The sequence below is a fragment of the Chondrus crispus genome, genomic scaffold, assembly GCF_000350225.1.
Source record: "Chondrus crispus Stackhouse genomic scaffold, scaffold_97, whole genome shotgun sequence".
In the NCBI taxonomy this organism is placed as follows: Eukaryota; Rhodophyta; class Florideophyceae; order Gigartinales; family Gigartinaceae; genus Chondrus; species Chondrus crispus.
In genome coordinates this window covers 230,759-246,467 of record NW_005178874.1, presented here as the reverse complement: position 1 = coordinate 246,467, position 15,709 = coordinate 230,759, and the positions used below count along the sequence as shown (strand labels likewise).

Here is a 15,709-nt window from a genome sequence, read left to right as displayed (position 1 = left end):
TCTCGAATCGGTCGACGTGAAAACCGTGCCAAGCCACCAATATTCACACTTTGGTCCTCTGCCGGGGAGAAGAGACGTTTATCAACCCGAGCATCTATCTTGTCCAGTCTAGTCCAGGACCCGCAGCCGGTGGAATGCCAAAAGCTCACCAGCGGCTTTCGCGCAATTTTGCCAAACTTATCATAACTTGCATCCAAAAACGCTCGAACGGATCCGTGTTTCGTGCGTTCCGCAAACCCATTTAACCTCATCCGCATTCAATGTCTTGGAGTAAGCCAATCCCTACTCGAGCACCAACTACCTCACCGCCTGTCCCTGCGCCCGCAGAAATGACCCGCGCCACACCTCAAGCATTCGCAGGCCCTCCCCTGGCACGCAGCGCTTCCAGAGACTTGAACGCCGCCAAATCCCCCGTGCGCAGACGCCCCCCGACTTATCACGTCCCGTGCACAGTCAAAGCGCAAACCCACTACCCGTCCCATCTTCGTGACATCCCAGCAACGACGGGCTGCCAAGAAGGTTTCGACCACGACACATGGTCGGTATGCTCCGTCATTATGACACATTTTGAAAAGGTACGCCCCAATCCTTCACGTCCGTATGCGCCGACATGCTACCGTACACTCTACCAAAATGTTCTTTTTCTAACGCACTTCAAAATGATTGTGTAAAACACACACACAGGCACTCGAAGAGCTGAGCTACGCGCTCTCCCCCTTGAACGAGTTTTCGAGCACGCGGCAGCTAGCCAGCGCGATCTTGGAGGGGCGACGGTGTGGTCTAACCGAAGGGGACCTGAACGCGAGTCTGCAGATGTTTCAGGCGGCGCAGCGGTACGCTCTGTCGGGGGTGCAGGAGCAGACGCTGCAGGCGATGATCCGGACGATCTCTGTGGTGGATGACGGGTTTGACTTGTTCCAAATGCGGAAGGCGTCGTACCGCGAGACGACGTCTGCGTTTTGCCGAAAGTGTATCGAGTTTGACACGCAGCTCCGCGAAGGGACGGGGGTGGTGCAGCTTTGCCGCGAGCAGTGCACGATGCGGGTGGCTGATCTGGAGCGTCTCGTTGGAGGTGGAAGTGTGGAACTGGTTGGGCGTTACTCGGTGCCGGAGCGGTGGGGCGACATTTTGATGTGTATTGTACTCTATCTGCGGCAACAGGAAGAGTTTTGTTGAGGAATGGGTTGGAGCAGGCGGCGGATTGTTCTAGTGAGTGTATGCCTCCGCGATGGTCGATGTAGTATGCGCAATGTTTGAATGTTTGGATAAAGCGATGAACACGCAATGAGCACGCAATGAGCACGCAATGAGCGTGGTGTATGAATGAGTTTTTATTTTATTTTTTTCACTCGACGGAGAGCGGGCTCTGAGATTAGAGCAAGTTGTAAAACTACCGTACAGTCATAGAAATAGACCAACGGAGTCACATGCTGTCTTAAAGGAGGCCCTCAGTGTCGAATCCGATTTCTGTAAGCCAAAGCCACAGTAATAACGGCGGCAGTGAGATACGTGAGATACGTGAGCTCCGAGGTTCAGAGAGCGCAGTGAGTGCACCTGCACACATGCGCACCCGCAGTGAATGCGCGGTAGCAACTGAGGCTACAAATAGGGACACTGAGGTCCCATTCTAATAAACAAAGGCAGCGACGCCATCGTTACTTTTACTCAGAGGGTCTCCTTTAAGACAGCAAGGACAGAAGGCATAACGCGAAGCGCACAGCAGCAAGCATAGCAATACAGAAACAGGTTGGAGCCAAGGCAGCTGCAGGAAAATCCCAAGAGATCTGTCGGTGAGATACAATTGGCCAATAAACTTGCAGCATTTACGCGTAGTGTGGTCGTATTGGTTGAAGCCCTCAGGGCCTCCTTTAAGACAGCATGGACAGCCATGTTTGGATGTATATGTTCGCGATTTTCAAAATATTACATGTCCAATAATTTAATGTATTGTGCCAGCGCGCCGTGATCCGAAAATTGGCTCAAGGGGTGCATCATACCGTATCGTCTCACACGATCCTTCATTCATCCATCCCTCACACATTCACCATATGTAAACTTGGGGGAGTCGATGACTTCGTGTCAATGGTAACCCTTTACTTTGGGCTTGCCGTAGGGTCCTTAAATGCCCTTCTCGACGTACACTAAACGAAATGCACTCTCCTGTACGAGGAGAGTGCCAACTAGAAATGCATGTTAATCTTGGAGAGTTGACACCTGACCCGCCGCGCTCGCTGTAGCGACCAACTGTCACTCACTCCTGCACTATGATCCCATGCCCTTATAAGCTGAGTAAGCGTCCACACAGCCCCCATGCGACAGAACTCGGTGGTGGTCGCATTTGGTATCTTGTCAAATCTTTAGTAAGATTAGAGCCTCTGTAGCAATCTTTTTCTTTGACAAACGTAGAAACTCTTCAACTCGACCTGGTACGTCTTCATGTAGCTCTTCAATTCGCTGCCAAGTCCAGTCGCACTTGTCTGGAAGGCCCAACCACTGTACTTGGATGAATATGTCCGGACCTTTCTTGGAAATGCTCATCAACTTTTCCACCAGATCGTATCGGGTCTCCAAATGCTTGGCTTGTTTCTCGAGTTCATCTGATATGCATTTATCATCCAGTGACGCTGTATACAGGATCATCCGTGCCGCATGCACACAATCCACCTTGTCGTCAGCTAGACCTGTGACCTCATAAACTAGATCCCCTATTACCCTGGTAATTCTGCGAGGTCCCAACCAACGAAATGAAAGCTTATGACCCTTGTTCTGTGCTCGACGTACCAGAACGTAGTCGCCCAGATGAAAGCTTGGCGCGACTATGTTCGTCCTTTTGTTGTGCTGAAAAATCTGTTTCTTGCGATTGGCAGCCGCGCGGTTCGAAACATCTTTGTGCATGTTGTCGAGAGATTGTTGTAATTCTTCTACTTTGATGAGCTGGAGGGCACCAGCCTCTGATATCGTGTGATCCATGCTTGGCTTTCCTGACACATCGATCTTGAATTGGGTTCTGTTAGGACGGAGCCCTGTCATTACCTCGAGCGGCGTGCGGAATGTGCCATTACGACGAGTACCCAATCTTGGAAGTGGGGACTCGTTGAGAGCTGTCATTATAATATCCAATACCAACGACCAGTCCTGAGACCCGAGTTTGAACTCAGATAGCAGGGCGGTAGCTGTGCTTCGAATGTGCCTCATCGCGTTCTCCACTGTACCATTAGCCCATGGCGAGTATGCAACTGTAAAGTTGTGTCTGATTCGGTGCTGTCTGGCTAGTTCCTTCATGACGCAGTTCTTGAAATGTGATCCTTGATCGGATACCCAGACGTTCATCGCTGTGAATACTCTAATCCAACGAGCCATTACGGAAGTAACAGTATCGGAGTCTGAGTGATTACAAGCTGTCAGCCACCGATATGATGACAAATCGTCTTGCATGACCAGGACGTACTTCTTCTCATCCACACCCGGTCCCATATATAGGTAATCAAAGTGTACTATTTCATTGGGGGTTGTTGCATGTGTCGTCATTGATAGTGGGCGAGGTACTTTGAGCCCCGATTTCGACACCAAGTAGTGCAGACATGAGTTGACGAATTCTCGGCAGTCTTTGGAAATGTGTCTCCAAATATAATTCTCTTTGATATTGCTTTCAGTTGGGTCCGCGCCGCGATGTCCCGCAGTTTCGCAATGGGCGGCAACCAATGTCTTCAGTTGCAAATTGGGGTCTGCTTCTGGAACCCAGACCTTTCCGTCAAGCGTGTACATTTCGCCGACATCTCTGCTTTGGCCGGACGGGTCCCCCTGTGTCGAGTCTGTGACTTTTTTGTCATTTCATCCGAAGGCCACTCGAACTCGGCGTCATGCGGTGAGGGCAAAAGATCAATTCTTGCCAGCGCCTCTGTTATGCGTCTCACGCCTTCCCGTTTTCTACGGTAGCCCTTGAACCACCGGGTCATCATGTCGGCCATGATGTTGTGCTCACCCGAAATGTGGTGTGTCGAGTACATGAATCGGGATAAGAAAAGAGCTCACCTTTGTACCTTGTTGATGATGTGACGTCCTAAAATAGGGACCACTGCAGTTGGGTGAAAAATGAACAAAAGGTTACGGTGGTCCGTAAAGATGCGCGTATCCTGTTCCGCAGCACATAAGGAGTCCATTTTGTCGAAGGCCTGGTAAATTGAAAATGTCTCCTTCTCGAACGTACTCCAATTTCTCTGTCTATCCGAGAAGGCAGCCCCCATGAATGCAAGCGGTTGATGTTGCTGATCCTTTGTTTCCCTTTTTAAATCATCGTGATGGCACTGTGTAATAACAGCAGACCAATACCTATCCGAGGCGTCAGTGTATAGGCAGAGACATTTATCCTGGTCACGATGTGCCAGCTTCACTGCGTTTCCCAGCTGTTCCTTGAGATCCGTGTAGGCGTCCTCGTGCTGTCGTCCCCAGGAAAACTCCGACAGTAGGAGCTTTTGGATTGACTTCGTCATTCTCTTTCCTGAATTCTGGTATGCATTCTCCAACAATTTCCGCAGCGGCATTACCCGCGTCGCAAAGTCTGGGATGTAGTTGGACATCCACTGTAGGCAATTGATAAATTGCGACAATTCGGACGCATAAACCGGTGTGTTGGACTGTAGTAGACCACTCAGTCTGGCTGGGTCGCATCTGACTCCATCCTTATCGATTAACCGCCCACACCAGCGGATAGAAGTCGGGAAGAAAACGATCTTAAAAACGGATACCTTGAGTCTCCGTGCTCTGCAGATACGCAATACCCTCTCCAAAACATACATCAGCTCCTTCTCTGTCATTGCATGAATTAGAAAATCATCCAGCCAGCAGAATATTGAACCTCTGATCTCCGCGAAGCACGGTTCTACCCTAGACTGGAAGTTTGCCACCGCGTTGTGTACTCCCTGGAGAGACCTCGTTGACTGATAGACGCCCTTCGGCGTTACAAAACTCTGAATGTGCTGTGTTTCCCTACTTAGTGGCATCTGCTAATATCCGCTGCAAAAATCAATGCTAGCGTAGCACTCACTGGCGGCCACATTGGCCAGCTCCGACTCAACATGTGTCATAGGCCATGTGATGGGTACAGTGTTTTCGTTGACCTGACGCAGGTCAAATGTGATGCGATACCTTCACAGGAAGGTCAAATCAGCCTATCGGAGGCAATAAAAAATCGGCGCAAATATTTTGGTCCGGGCCAGCAAAAAATGTGTCATAAATGTAGCAACGCTTGTTGATTTCATGTCGCGATTTTGCACATTTTTTACCAATAACGCCATTGGCTGAAAATCGGAATAGTTATGGCACAGCGTCTCTGCCTGGCCTGTGGCGGTAGATGACTGGCTGGCGCTGCACACAGGTAAGTCTCGCAGTGCCAAACGCCATTGGCTGAAAAGCAGCATAGTTATGGCACAGCGTCTCTGCCTGGCCTGTGGCGGTAGATGACTGGCTGGCGCTGCACACGGGTAAGTCTCGCAGTGCCAAACGCCATTGGCTGAAAAGCAGCATAGTTATGGCACAGCGTCTCTGCCTGGCCTGCGGCGGTAGATGGCTGGCTGGCGCTGCACACGGGTAAGTCTCGCAGTGCCAAACGCCATTGGCTGAAAAGCAGCATAGTTATGGCACAGCGTCTCTGCCTGGCCTGCGGCGGTAGATGGCTGGCTGGCGCTGTACACGGGCAGGTCCCGCAGGGCCAAACGCTTTTACATTGATGCAATGATGAGACGGTGATCATCGCTGCATATGCGCAGCCACCGACGACCATGTTTTGCTGCTCCAGGGCAGTGAAAATATGTCTCCATTCGCAGCTCCAATGCAACACTACACGTAATGCTCCGACCTACTCTCAGTCAATGAAATGTTAATCCAGTACCTTTCTTGCAAAGGTGACATCACCCCGCCGGTCCAGAAACGGTCCCAACCCGAAGGATGAAACCGATAGCGGTTCCAGCGGCGTTCACATCACATTTATTTGTAGCAACCAAAGAGTATTGTTACGGCTACAAACACTACATCTACCCCGTCCAAATACCGGAATACCGCAGCAGTGGTTCATTGCGCTTCCGTTAAATACAATAATCAACGCCAAGAAACATAACAAGAGAGGTCAGTTACGGTCACAGTACGTCATGATGGTGGATTGGAATTCTGATAGACCAAGGAGGGTGTACTGATGGCTTACCTGATCCTGAGTTAGAAGACGGGCGGGTTGACCTGCAGTGAGACAAGGAACGCTGTGAGGCTTGGTCAGAACAGTTCTTCGAAACTTTCAATGTGTTAGAGAATGTGCGAACTTACGTTACAGCGTTGTAGGTAATCGCAAAACGGCATTGCCTAGAGAAAGCGCTCACTTACCAAACGTCTGCAGCGCACTCGTGTCTCCGCATGACATTTCAACCAAACACGCAACTCGCAGAAAGCAAACTGTCAGAAACGGGGATGCGCGGTGGGTCATGACTGTAGCAGAAGTGGCGTCACTTACTATGGATGATATCTCAACCAAACACGCAACTCGCAGAAAAGAAACTGTTAGAAAAATGGATGCGTGGTGGGTCAGGACTATGGGAGAAGTGGCGTCACTTACTGCAGATGATATCTCAACCAAACACGCAACTCGCAGAAAGGAAACTGTTAGAAAAATGGATGCGTGGTGGGTCAGAACTGTGGCAGAAGTGGCGTCACTTACTGTGGATGATATCTCAACCAAACATGCAACTCGCAGATAGGAAACTGTTAGAAAAATGGATGCGTGGTGGGTCAGGACTGTGGCAGAAGTGGCGTCACTTACTGTGGATGATATCTCAACCAAACACGCAACTCGCAGAAAGGAAACTGTTAGAAAAATGGATGCGTGGTGGGTCAGGACTGTGGCAGAAGTGGCGTCACTTACTGTGGATGATATCTCAACCAAACACGCAACTCGCAGAAAGGAAACTGTTAGAAAAATGGATGCGTGGTGGGTCAGAACTGTGGCAGAAGTGGCGTCACTTACTGTGGATGATATCTCAACCAAACACGCAACTCGCAGATAGGAAACTGTTAGAAAAATGGATGCGTGGAGGGTCAGGACTGTGGCAGAAGTGGCGTCACTTACTGTGGATGATATCTCAACCAAACACGCAACTCGCAGAAAGGAAACTGTTAGGAAAATGGATGCGTGGTGGGTCAGGACTGTGGGAGAAGTGGCGTCATTTACTGTGGATGATATCTCAACCAAACACGCAACTCGCAGAAAGGAAACTGTTAGAAAAATGGATGCGTGGTGGGTCAGGACTGTGGGAGAAGTGGCGTCACTTACTATGGATGATATCTCAACCAAACACGCAACTCGCAGATAGGAAACTGTTAGAAAAATGGATGCGTGGTGGGTCAGGACTGTGGCAGAAGTGGCGTCACTTACTGTGGATGATATCTCAACCAAACACGCAACTCGCAGATAGGAAACTGTTAGAAAAATGGATGCGTGGAGGGTCAGGACTGTGGGAGAAGTGGCCTCACTTACTGTGGATGATATCTCAACCAAACACGCAACTAGCAGAAAGGAAACTGTTAGAAAAATGGATTCGTGGTGGGTCAGAACTATGGGAGAAGTGGCGTCACTTACTGTGGATGATATCCCAAACAAACACGCAACTCGCAGAAAGGAAACTGTTAGAAAAATGGATGCGTGGTGGGTCAGAACTGTGGGAGAAGTGGCGTCACTTACTGCGGATGATATTTCAAACAGACAAGCAACTTGCAGAACGGAAACTGTTAGAGAAACAGATGCGTTGTGGGTCAAGACTGTGGGAGAAGTAGCTTCACTTACTGTGTGGATGATATCTCAACCGAACACGCAACTTGCAGAAAGGAAACTGTCAGAAAACGGGATGCATGGTGGATCAAGACTGCGGACGACGGGCGTGCAGAGAGTTGGATCTGGTCCTGGAACTATATTGCTGCATATATATATGCAGTGTTCAGAAAAAACCGGTAGCTAGATATTTCAAACTGTTCATGGGCACGTGTCGTACTGAAATCTCAATTTGAAACTACCGAATTCGGTATGGCATGGCTGTCCTTAACGACAGCCATTCATTGAGCTTTTGCATGCGGCATCACATCAAAATGCGAGTAGGAGCATATCCTTTTTACCGTTTCTATTCATTGAACCAAGCTTTAATATTAACGGCACAACCGTATGCATCGCCAAATGTAACAAAAGACCTTCTTTCGGCTGTAGAGCAGTAAGCTTGCTGAAATCTTGTTAATGCCGAGGTCCATGCCAAACTTCACTGCAGCCCCACTTCTAGTTGCGGACCTGGTCGAAACTGTCACAGATGGGGCGTCAAAGCAAGAGTCGTTGGGTTCTTAAAAAACGCGGACCTTATGCAAAGCGTTCCGAAGATGTTGTATCACAAGGGACTACTTCGGATGGGCACGCACCATCTTCTTCTGAACCTCAGCTTGAAAGAAATCGAAAAAGAGCAAGGCCATGTAGGCAACTGTCTACAAAGCCAGCTAAACGTCCAGGAGATGGGTTCATGTTACTAGACGGTCAGTCAGAATCCTACGCTTCCCTTTTGAAAGACGGGCTTTTAAGCGACCTCCAAGAATACCAAGGCGTCATGCATGACGGTGTGGAGGCACTTCCATCAAGTCCTCACCCCGAACGGAATAACACGATCCGTTGTGAAGAAAGCGAAGGAATTTCTGGATTAGACATTGGATTGAGCGTTGAGCAGGACAATGCCTACGAAGCTGAGGAGTCTGAGGAGCTGATAGACAGCATGTTCGAAAGCGCTTCTAGTGGAATTCGATTGACCTGGACAAATATTGCATCACTAATAACAGCAACTGGGAGCACGCGTCTCAGCGAGACTGCGTATCAGACACTTGCCAACTTTAGGAACTGGAGACCGAATGAAAGGCAGCTCACTCTCAAACTGCCAAGTACATCTACTCTGAAGAGACGTGTTCGTCCATTTGCGAAATCCAACTTCTTCGTTCCTTGTCATGTAGAAATGTTTACTGTGGATTTGTCGAAGTCTGGGTCGAAGGCTGGCGTTGGAAAGTATACCTCACAGGACAGCGCTCCGACCATGATTGTAAGACCGAGCAACTGGGCAAAACTTGACTTTTCGACAGCAAAATTGCGGGAGATGGTGCAAGGAAGACGGCATGATATGGATCCGTCAATCGAGATACCGAGGTTCTCGGATATTGAGGACACTCCAATAATCAAGGATAGGGCTGGGAGTCTATCTGTTTATCGGATTCCAACCGAAGATGGTGTGACAGTGAAACTGCGAAAAGGGCTCCTTCTTAACATTACGTTCGAAACAAGTGACGCGGTGAAGGGCAGATTGATGCAAGCCCAGTTTGCAGTAACGTCCTCAACGAACATGAGATTTGATGCAGTTGTATCTTCCTTCTTTGTTTACGATGAGCCAAACTGGACAGAACCGCAGGCGGAGTCCAATTCAAAGCGTACCAAAACGATGAAGACGAAGAGACCAGAATCTCGGGCATTCCTTCCCAGTGACATGGTCGTCGAACTTGCACTCCCAGGACAGCCAGACGCCGAAGATTCGGAAGAACCAACGCAAACACCCTTCCTTGTGTATAGGATGTGGAGAAGACAGAACTGTGATGACGACTACGCCACCAGCTTGGTTGTATCTTCTGAAAGAAATGTTTCGAATCTCACCGGAACGAATAGGGGCGTTTACAACCAGATGTTTGACAAAGCCGTAGTGAAACGAGTATCTGCCGATGATAATCCAATGAACAAGGGTCATCGCGTCGATGCGGAAAGCAGTGGACGTTTGGAAGATGGAAGAAAGTACGTTGTGTATAGAATGTTTCTGTACTCTGATGGATTTACGCCGTACATTGGAAAGAAAGGAAGCATGGGTGGTGTATACATGCTGCCAATAAGTATGGCTCCGGAGAACCGCAATGGAGCAGGAGCCATCAGACCTATCGGGCTAACTCCTCCAGGGGTATCTACAAACGAGGTACTGGCGGCAGTTATTGATGATATCATTGAGGGGACAGAAAAGGGATTTGAGTTGACCACTGCAAAAGGAGAGAAGGTTGTTCTTTTTCTCGATGTCGTCGGGTACGTTGGAGACTATCCTGCAGTGTCCCACACTTTGGACCTACTAGGGCACTGCTCCAATGTTCCATGTCACTTATGCAGCTATGGTAGGTACGACAAGTCTGGATTTCAAGGAAGCAAGTATTGTTACACAACCCGCATCCATTCCGACCATCCATCTTTCGCGAGAGATGAGAACCGGGCTACTGCATTGAGGAGATCCAAGTTATCCAGGGAAGAGTTGAAAGCCCTCGGAATGGATAACGCAGATACGTTTGAGACAAGTTTGCAGGCACTTCATCAACTCTCTGAGAAACTGCGACAAGTTCGCGCTCGTGTGCCTCGTGTACTCGGCAGTAGCAAACCGGTTGTTCCTTCTGTTTTCGATTCGTATCGCTCATGCGTTGTGGCTCCCGATCATCTTTTCCTCGGGATTGGTCGCGACATCATGAATCTCTGTATAACACTGCTACCAAAAGATGTACGCAAAGATGCCGAGGCAATTGCCAAGATGGCTTTGAAGGATGGCTATCTCATATATCAGGAGAGCCTAATCAACCATGACAAGCATGTGCTACATTCAATGACGATATCGTCTATGTACTGCCTGCTCTTGGTAGCACCACGGGCGATGAAGAGTGCTTGGTACGTGAACAAAATGACAGGCGAGAGAGAGAGCGGAAACTGTGCTACTATCGATGAAGCTCTCGACCTCCTCGACCTGTTTTCCTCTCTCGTGAGCAGAACACAGTACTTTCCGGACTCAAGGATAGATGGTAAGAGGTCATTAGACACACACAATGAAGAAGGAGGAACCAAGAGACTTCTGGAGATTCGTAATATGGCACTTCGTTACCTATCTCGAGTAGATAAGCTGTGTCGCACAAACAGCTTTGCCTCCACTCATTTGGACAAACCAAACCTTCACAGATTGTTGGAGTTCTTCACACATACATTGCCACTGTTCGGTAGTGTAAGACATGTACAAGAGTTGTTGTTTGAAAGCGCTCATCAGCCATTGAAGAGGGGGGTAGCTCAATCCAATATGAAAAACTCACAATTACAGGCTATGGAACATCGTCTTGCCAACGACTGGAAGACTCGTCTGGCAATTGAAACTGAAGGCATTGACACTAGTGAGAACGGCTGGAGCTTTGAGACAGCGAAGTCGGTTTTAAATCTCTTGGGCTACGACAGTTCTGGGCTTCAGGATGCGGGAAGATTTCTACAAAAGCTTCAGGACTGCTTCCCAACTCCTGTTCTGCAGAACCTTCGATTACATCGGAAAGGACTCTTATCGTCGTCTCTCAGTAGGAAGGACTGGCGCGTAGACAATTCAGTAACTATGAACCTCGGAAACACTGCAGACGGAGGTCAACATTCGGAAATGTTCCAATCAACTGACCTTGCATTTCTGTTGAAAGCAAGGGAGTTTTTAGAGCATTTATGGAAATAAAAGCTACGTCTTAGAAGTGGCCGGCCGGACCATGGAAATTCCGTAACCGTACAGATATATGGAACTGCCAAGTGGTGCAAAATAACAGACGGGCGAAAAAGAGACCAGACATCTGTTTTGGCCACTATATCTTATGGGAGCGTGATTCAAGCCTTGCATTCTTCTGTAGTTTCGACCGCAGATCCTGATCTCACATTCACTCTTCATGAGAACAATGATTCTGAGCATGATGAGGACAGAAGGTTCTGGATGGTGCTAGCCGTGGTTCAAGTCCGGATTCTGGACGCTCGTGAGAAAGAAAGTCAAGAAACAACACGATATTGCGCAGTGAAGAAGTGCGAAGCTGAAGAAGATGGATACCGGGTGATGATACAACAACGAAACGAAAGAAGAGCGCTGGTTGAGCTTGGAAGCTACGTTCGAAAGGCATTAGTTATGCACTACTGCGAGCAGGACAGCGCCGAAAGCGACGACCATATGTGTCTCATATGCACATCAAACTCAGCAGTACAACACAGGAGTCTCCCAGACGGTGGAATTTATCAAGTGTGGGGGCGAAAGGAAGGATATCCGCCACGTCAGGCATAAGTATATGTGCGGAACAAGAACTCTGGTCTTTATTCAACAGTTTTTAGTACTACCACACAGCTCTGCATACTTTTATGCACTGACTATAAGCTCTGCGCCGGCCTCTATATCCGTAGTTGCGACATATAAACTGTATCGTTATTGCAAACAAAATTCAGGTCTGCTACCTTTGTGGGCTTGTTGCAAGGGGGCACGTTATGTATCCCCACCTTTCGAAGTCCGTGTCCCTACACCTCTCTAGTTCCTGCAGCCAGTCTGATCCTTAACTTTTTCGTTTTCCTCACCATACACCCACTCTCCTTGTCAACCGGTGCACCGTCATTGCTGTATAAAATTTGCAAAATTTGGGTGCAAATTTTGAGAGTTAGGACCGGTGATCAGTGAGGAGCTGTGATCAGTGGCCACTGATCACAGGCCGGCAGGGGGTGTCGTCCGACATCGTCATTGCTGTATAAAATTTGCAAATTGGGGTGCAAATTTTGAGAGTTAGGACCGGTGATCAGTGGGGAGCTGTGATCAGAGGCCACTGATCACAGGCCGGCAGGGGATTCAGGAGTAAGGAGTAGGATGGTTTTTGTACTTTAGGGATTCGCAGTGCTTCGGAGATTTAGAGGAGTCGGGGAGTAACTAGGATTAGAAGATTCGTGGGATCGGCTGTTGGAAACGTGATATCCCTGTTTCGGGTTCTCCAGGTACGAATAACGTCCGGGGAGGGCATGTTGTCCTTCGTCTGAAAACCGCGTTGACCATCATTGGCAATGCGAGCCATGATAGCTCGCAATGTATAATTGTTAATTGCAAATCCCCGGGAGGCAGTGTATTTAATGCGCTGCTTAATGATTTTGTCCTCGTCCGCTTTGACGACACGGGGGGCTCCGGGACGGTTGTTGGCTGGGTCAAGAAGGCGGAACAGTTTGTCGTCGTCCTTGGTCTTGAGACATTTTTGTAATCGGTCTGCTGTCCCACGACTGATGATCATCAGTGTGGTTCGTCTCACAGTCGACTGTGAGGCGAACCACATCGGCAACGTTTTTTTCATCTTCAATAAATTTACCGCTGTCTGCCGTTTGTCTTTGGCCCTTGCGTCCCGTCTGTCCCTTGCTTGGCGCGCGCTGCCTGACGACGCATTCCAATCGACATCGGAGGGGGCGTGAATTGTCCGTAACTGGAGGCCAATCCCGGGAGCAGGACGAGAAGGAGTTTGATCGTGGATCAATTACTACTGTTTGGCCTTTAACGGTGCTGTGTGCCCGCCATTTTTTTGGCGGGACGGGGAGAAGCGAGGAGGTAACATTTCGGAAAACTGGAGGCCTGTTTCGTGAACATGACGAGAAAGTGTTTGATCGTGGATCAAATACTACTGTTTGGCCTTTAAAGGTGTTGTGTGCCGGCTATTTTCTTTTTTGGCGGGATGGGGAGAGGCACGGAGGTAACATTGCGGGAAACTGTAGAAGAGGTGAACGCTTAGGCCCCGGAGCGTTTCCCTGGAGTCCAGGGATGAAAGACTGCACCCATTGTCCGCACTGGCAGCAACGAGAACTGAATCATCAAATTAGCTTTTTTTACCAAATAATGCTTTTAGGGAAGGGTATACCGCGCAGGCCTGCATGCGCAGACAAGTTTCTTTGGAATGACATGTAATGGCTGTCGCGCGACAAGATTTACAAAAGCTGTATGGCTGGCCAGCCATACTGGAACTAGATTAATTTTTGTTAATTTTTTAGAGGTTGATTCTAGTATGGGTAGCCACCCATACAGCTTTTGTAGATCTTGTCGCGCGACAAACACATCACACGTGTGGACCCAAATGCAATGTATTACACGTGTGGATCGATATGCAATGTTTTACACGTGGCGACCAAAATGCAATGTATTACACGTGGTGACCAAAACGCAATGTTTTACACGTGCGAGAAGCTGGTGGATGATGATTGGCCGATTATGATACGGAATCGTATACAGTGCCTCCTACGATATAGTGCTATAGCGTGACATACCTCTAGCTATGGCACTATTGGGGGGATGGCACTATATAAAGGAGGCTCAAATACATATATTTGGGGACAAAGCACACTTGTAACACAAACACAACAAAGCCTGCATAACACAACATCCTTTGGTCAGGGTCTCCTTTAAGACAGCATGGATAGCTGTACTGCGTACTGAACCATGCCGGATGATACACGTGTGAGCTTGTGATAACCTGTGCCAGAGGGCGAGCCATAGCACTATATAGAGGGAAGCACTACTATAGTACGCACAATTGAGCGACCCCCCCCTGCAACCGGTCCGTTCTGCCCAGAGAAAACCCCCCCTACTTCGCCTGCATACACTGTAAGTCTGCAACGTGTGCGGATGTTCACACACACCCGAACACGTGCAAGGCCCAGCAAGAGTACCTTCCTAGTAAACCTTTTAGAAACGCAAAAATCGCAGCGAGCAACGACAAAGTGCTCAAGGCAACCCTGCTTTCTACAAGAGCGTTTTCCGGCTACCGCAGAGACATTTGAAACAGCTTCAACCGTGTTGTACTTCACTGTTCGAGTAGAATCTTCGTTCCATCCTTCAGCATGGAGCCAATGACTGACCGCGGCTTTCCAAAAATGCCAGAACCAGGCGGCCGAGCCCATACTTTGGAGTCCTCAGCCTCGATGTGCTGGACTCTTTTATTCCTGGCTTACTCTTCTTCGACATTTGTCAACGAATTTGGACATGGATGGCAAGCAGCTTGGACGGTGCTATTAGTTTTGGTTCCAGTGTGCCTCGCCGGTGCACCCAACATCATGGACGGTCGCCGCCGCGCAGTCCCTATATTGGCAATTTACGTAGCGTATATCCTCATCCCGTCACTGCTTCAGCTCACAAAGCCAGACGACCACTCATCGCTTCGCTCCGAAATGGCCGACCTGATTACCGTTCTTTGCATCTGGCTTCCACTGGAATTTAAGCTGTTGTCATCGGACATATCACCGACTGGAAAGGTTACAGCCTGGGGCTTGTTCACCGCAGCTTTGACAGTCGTGAACTGCTTCACAATTCTACGCCCTTTTCAAAGCTGGCCCACGCTCGTGACTTGTGTGTAATTCTGTGTTCACCTCACTTGATGTAGTCGGAGCTCCGCAACACTGTGATCATACTATAATTGCGTGGCTAATAGCAATAATTACCTGTCCGTCCATGTGCATCTATGTGAGTCAAGACATAGCTACCTTGTCCACTGCATTGGCTCACTTCCCTTTTGTGTACCTCGATACACTTTTCTATAAGTACTGTAGGAGATCGCTACTCGGAAATGGTGGAGTAGCAGCAGCACCGATTTGATCCACCTCATCCGATACATTAAAGTTCTCACATTGTTTCCCTCTGCACAGGTGTCTTTATATTCAGTTATGGGCCCAGGTAGCTCTTCAAGCTACCAATCCAAACAAGATACCTGGCAACCTTCAAGGCATTGTTTTGAAGTCGCAACTTTATGGAAGAGCCAAAGATATTGTTAAGCGAATTCCTTCTGATACTATCACCGCTGATGACGGTGCACTCGCAGTTGCAAAATTGATTCACAAAGTGGA

General features: G+C 48.7%; 4 protein-coding genes; all 4 read left to right on the top strand.

Annotated features, from left to right (window-relative positions):
- Positions 1-260: 260 nt before the first annotated feature.
- Positions 261-671, top strand: CHC_T00008230001 (hypothetical protein). Its single transcript, XM_005712334.1, has one exon. The coding sequence runs from the start codon at positions 261-263 to the stop codon at positions 669-671; it is 411 nt and encodes a 136-aa protein (XP_005712391.1).
- Positions 672-813: 142 nt separating this feature from the next.
- CHC_T00008229001 (hypothetical protein) lies at positions 814-1,296 on the top strand. XM_005712333.1 is given in 2 exon segments: positions 814-1,176; positions 1,177-1,296. 1 exon segment carries the CDS (start codon positions 814-816, stop codon positions 1,174-1,176), a length of 363 nt encoding a protein of 120 aa, XP_005712390.1. The 3' UTR covers positions 1,177-1,296.
- Positions 1,297-14,495: 13,199 nt separating this feature from the next.
- On the top strand, positions 14,496-14,723 carry CHC_T00008228001 (hypothetical protein). The gene has a single exon (XM_005712332.1). It carries the CDS (start codon positions 14,496-14,498, stop codon positions 14,721-14,723), a length of 228 nt encoding a protein of 75 aa, XP_005712389.1.
- Positions 14,724-14,743: 20 nt separating this feature from the next.
- CHC_T00008227001 (hypothetical protein) lies at positions 14,744-15,223 on the top strand. The gene has a single exon (XM_005712331.1). It carries the CDS (start codon positions 14,744-14,746, stop codon positions 15,221-15,223), a length of 480 nt encoding a protein of 159 aa, XP_005712388.1.
- The last annotated feature ends 486 nt before the right edge of the window (positions 15,224-15,709 follow it).

Coding starts and splice junctions, on each gene's coding strand:
- CHC_T00008227001 (XM_005712331.1), top strand. CDS start 14,744: ATGCCAGAACCAGGCGGCCGAGCCCATACTTTGGAGTCCTCAGCCTCG.
- CHC_T00008228001 (XM_005712332.1), top strand. CDS start 14,496: ATGTTCACACACACCCGAACACGTGCAAGGCCCAGCAAGAGTACCTTC.
- CHC_T00008230001 (XM_005712334.1), top strand. CDS start 261: ATGTCTTGGAGTAAGCCAATCCCTACTCGAGCACCAACTACCTCACCG.
- CHC_T00008229001 (XM_005712333.1), top strand. CDS start 814: ATGTTTCAGGCGGCGCAGCGGTACGCTCTGTCGGGGGTGCAGGAGCAG.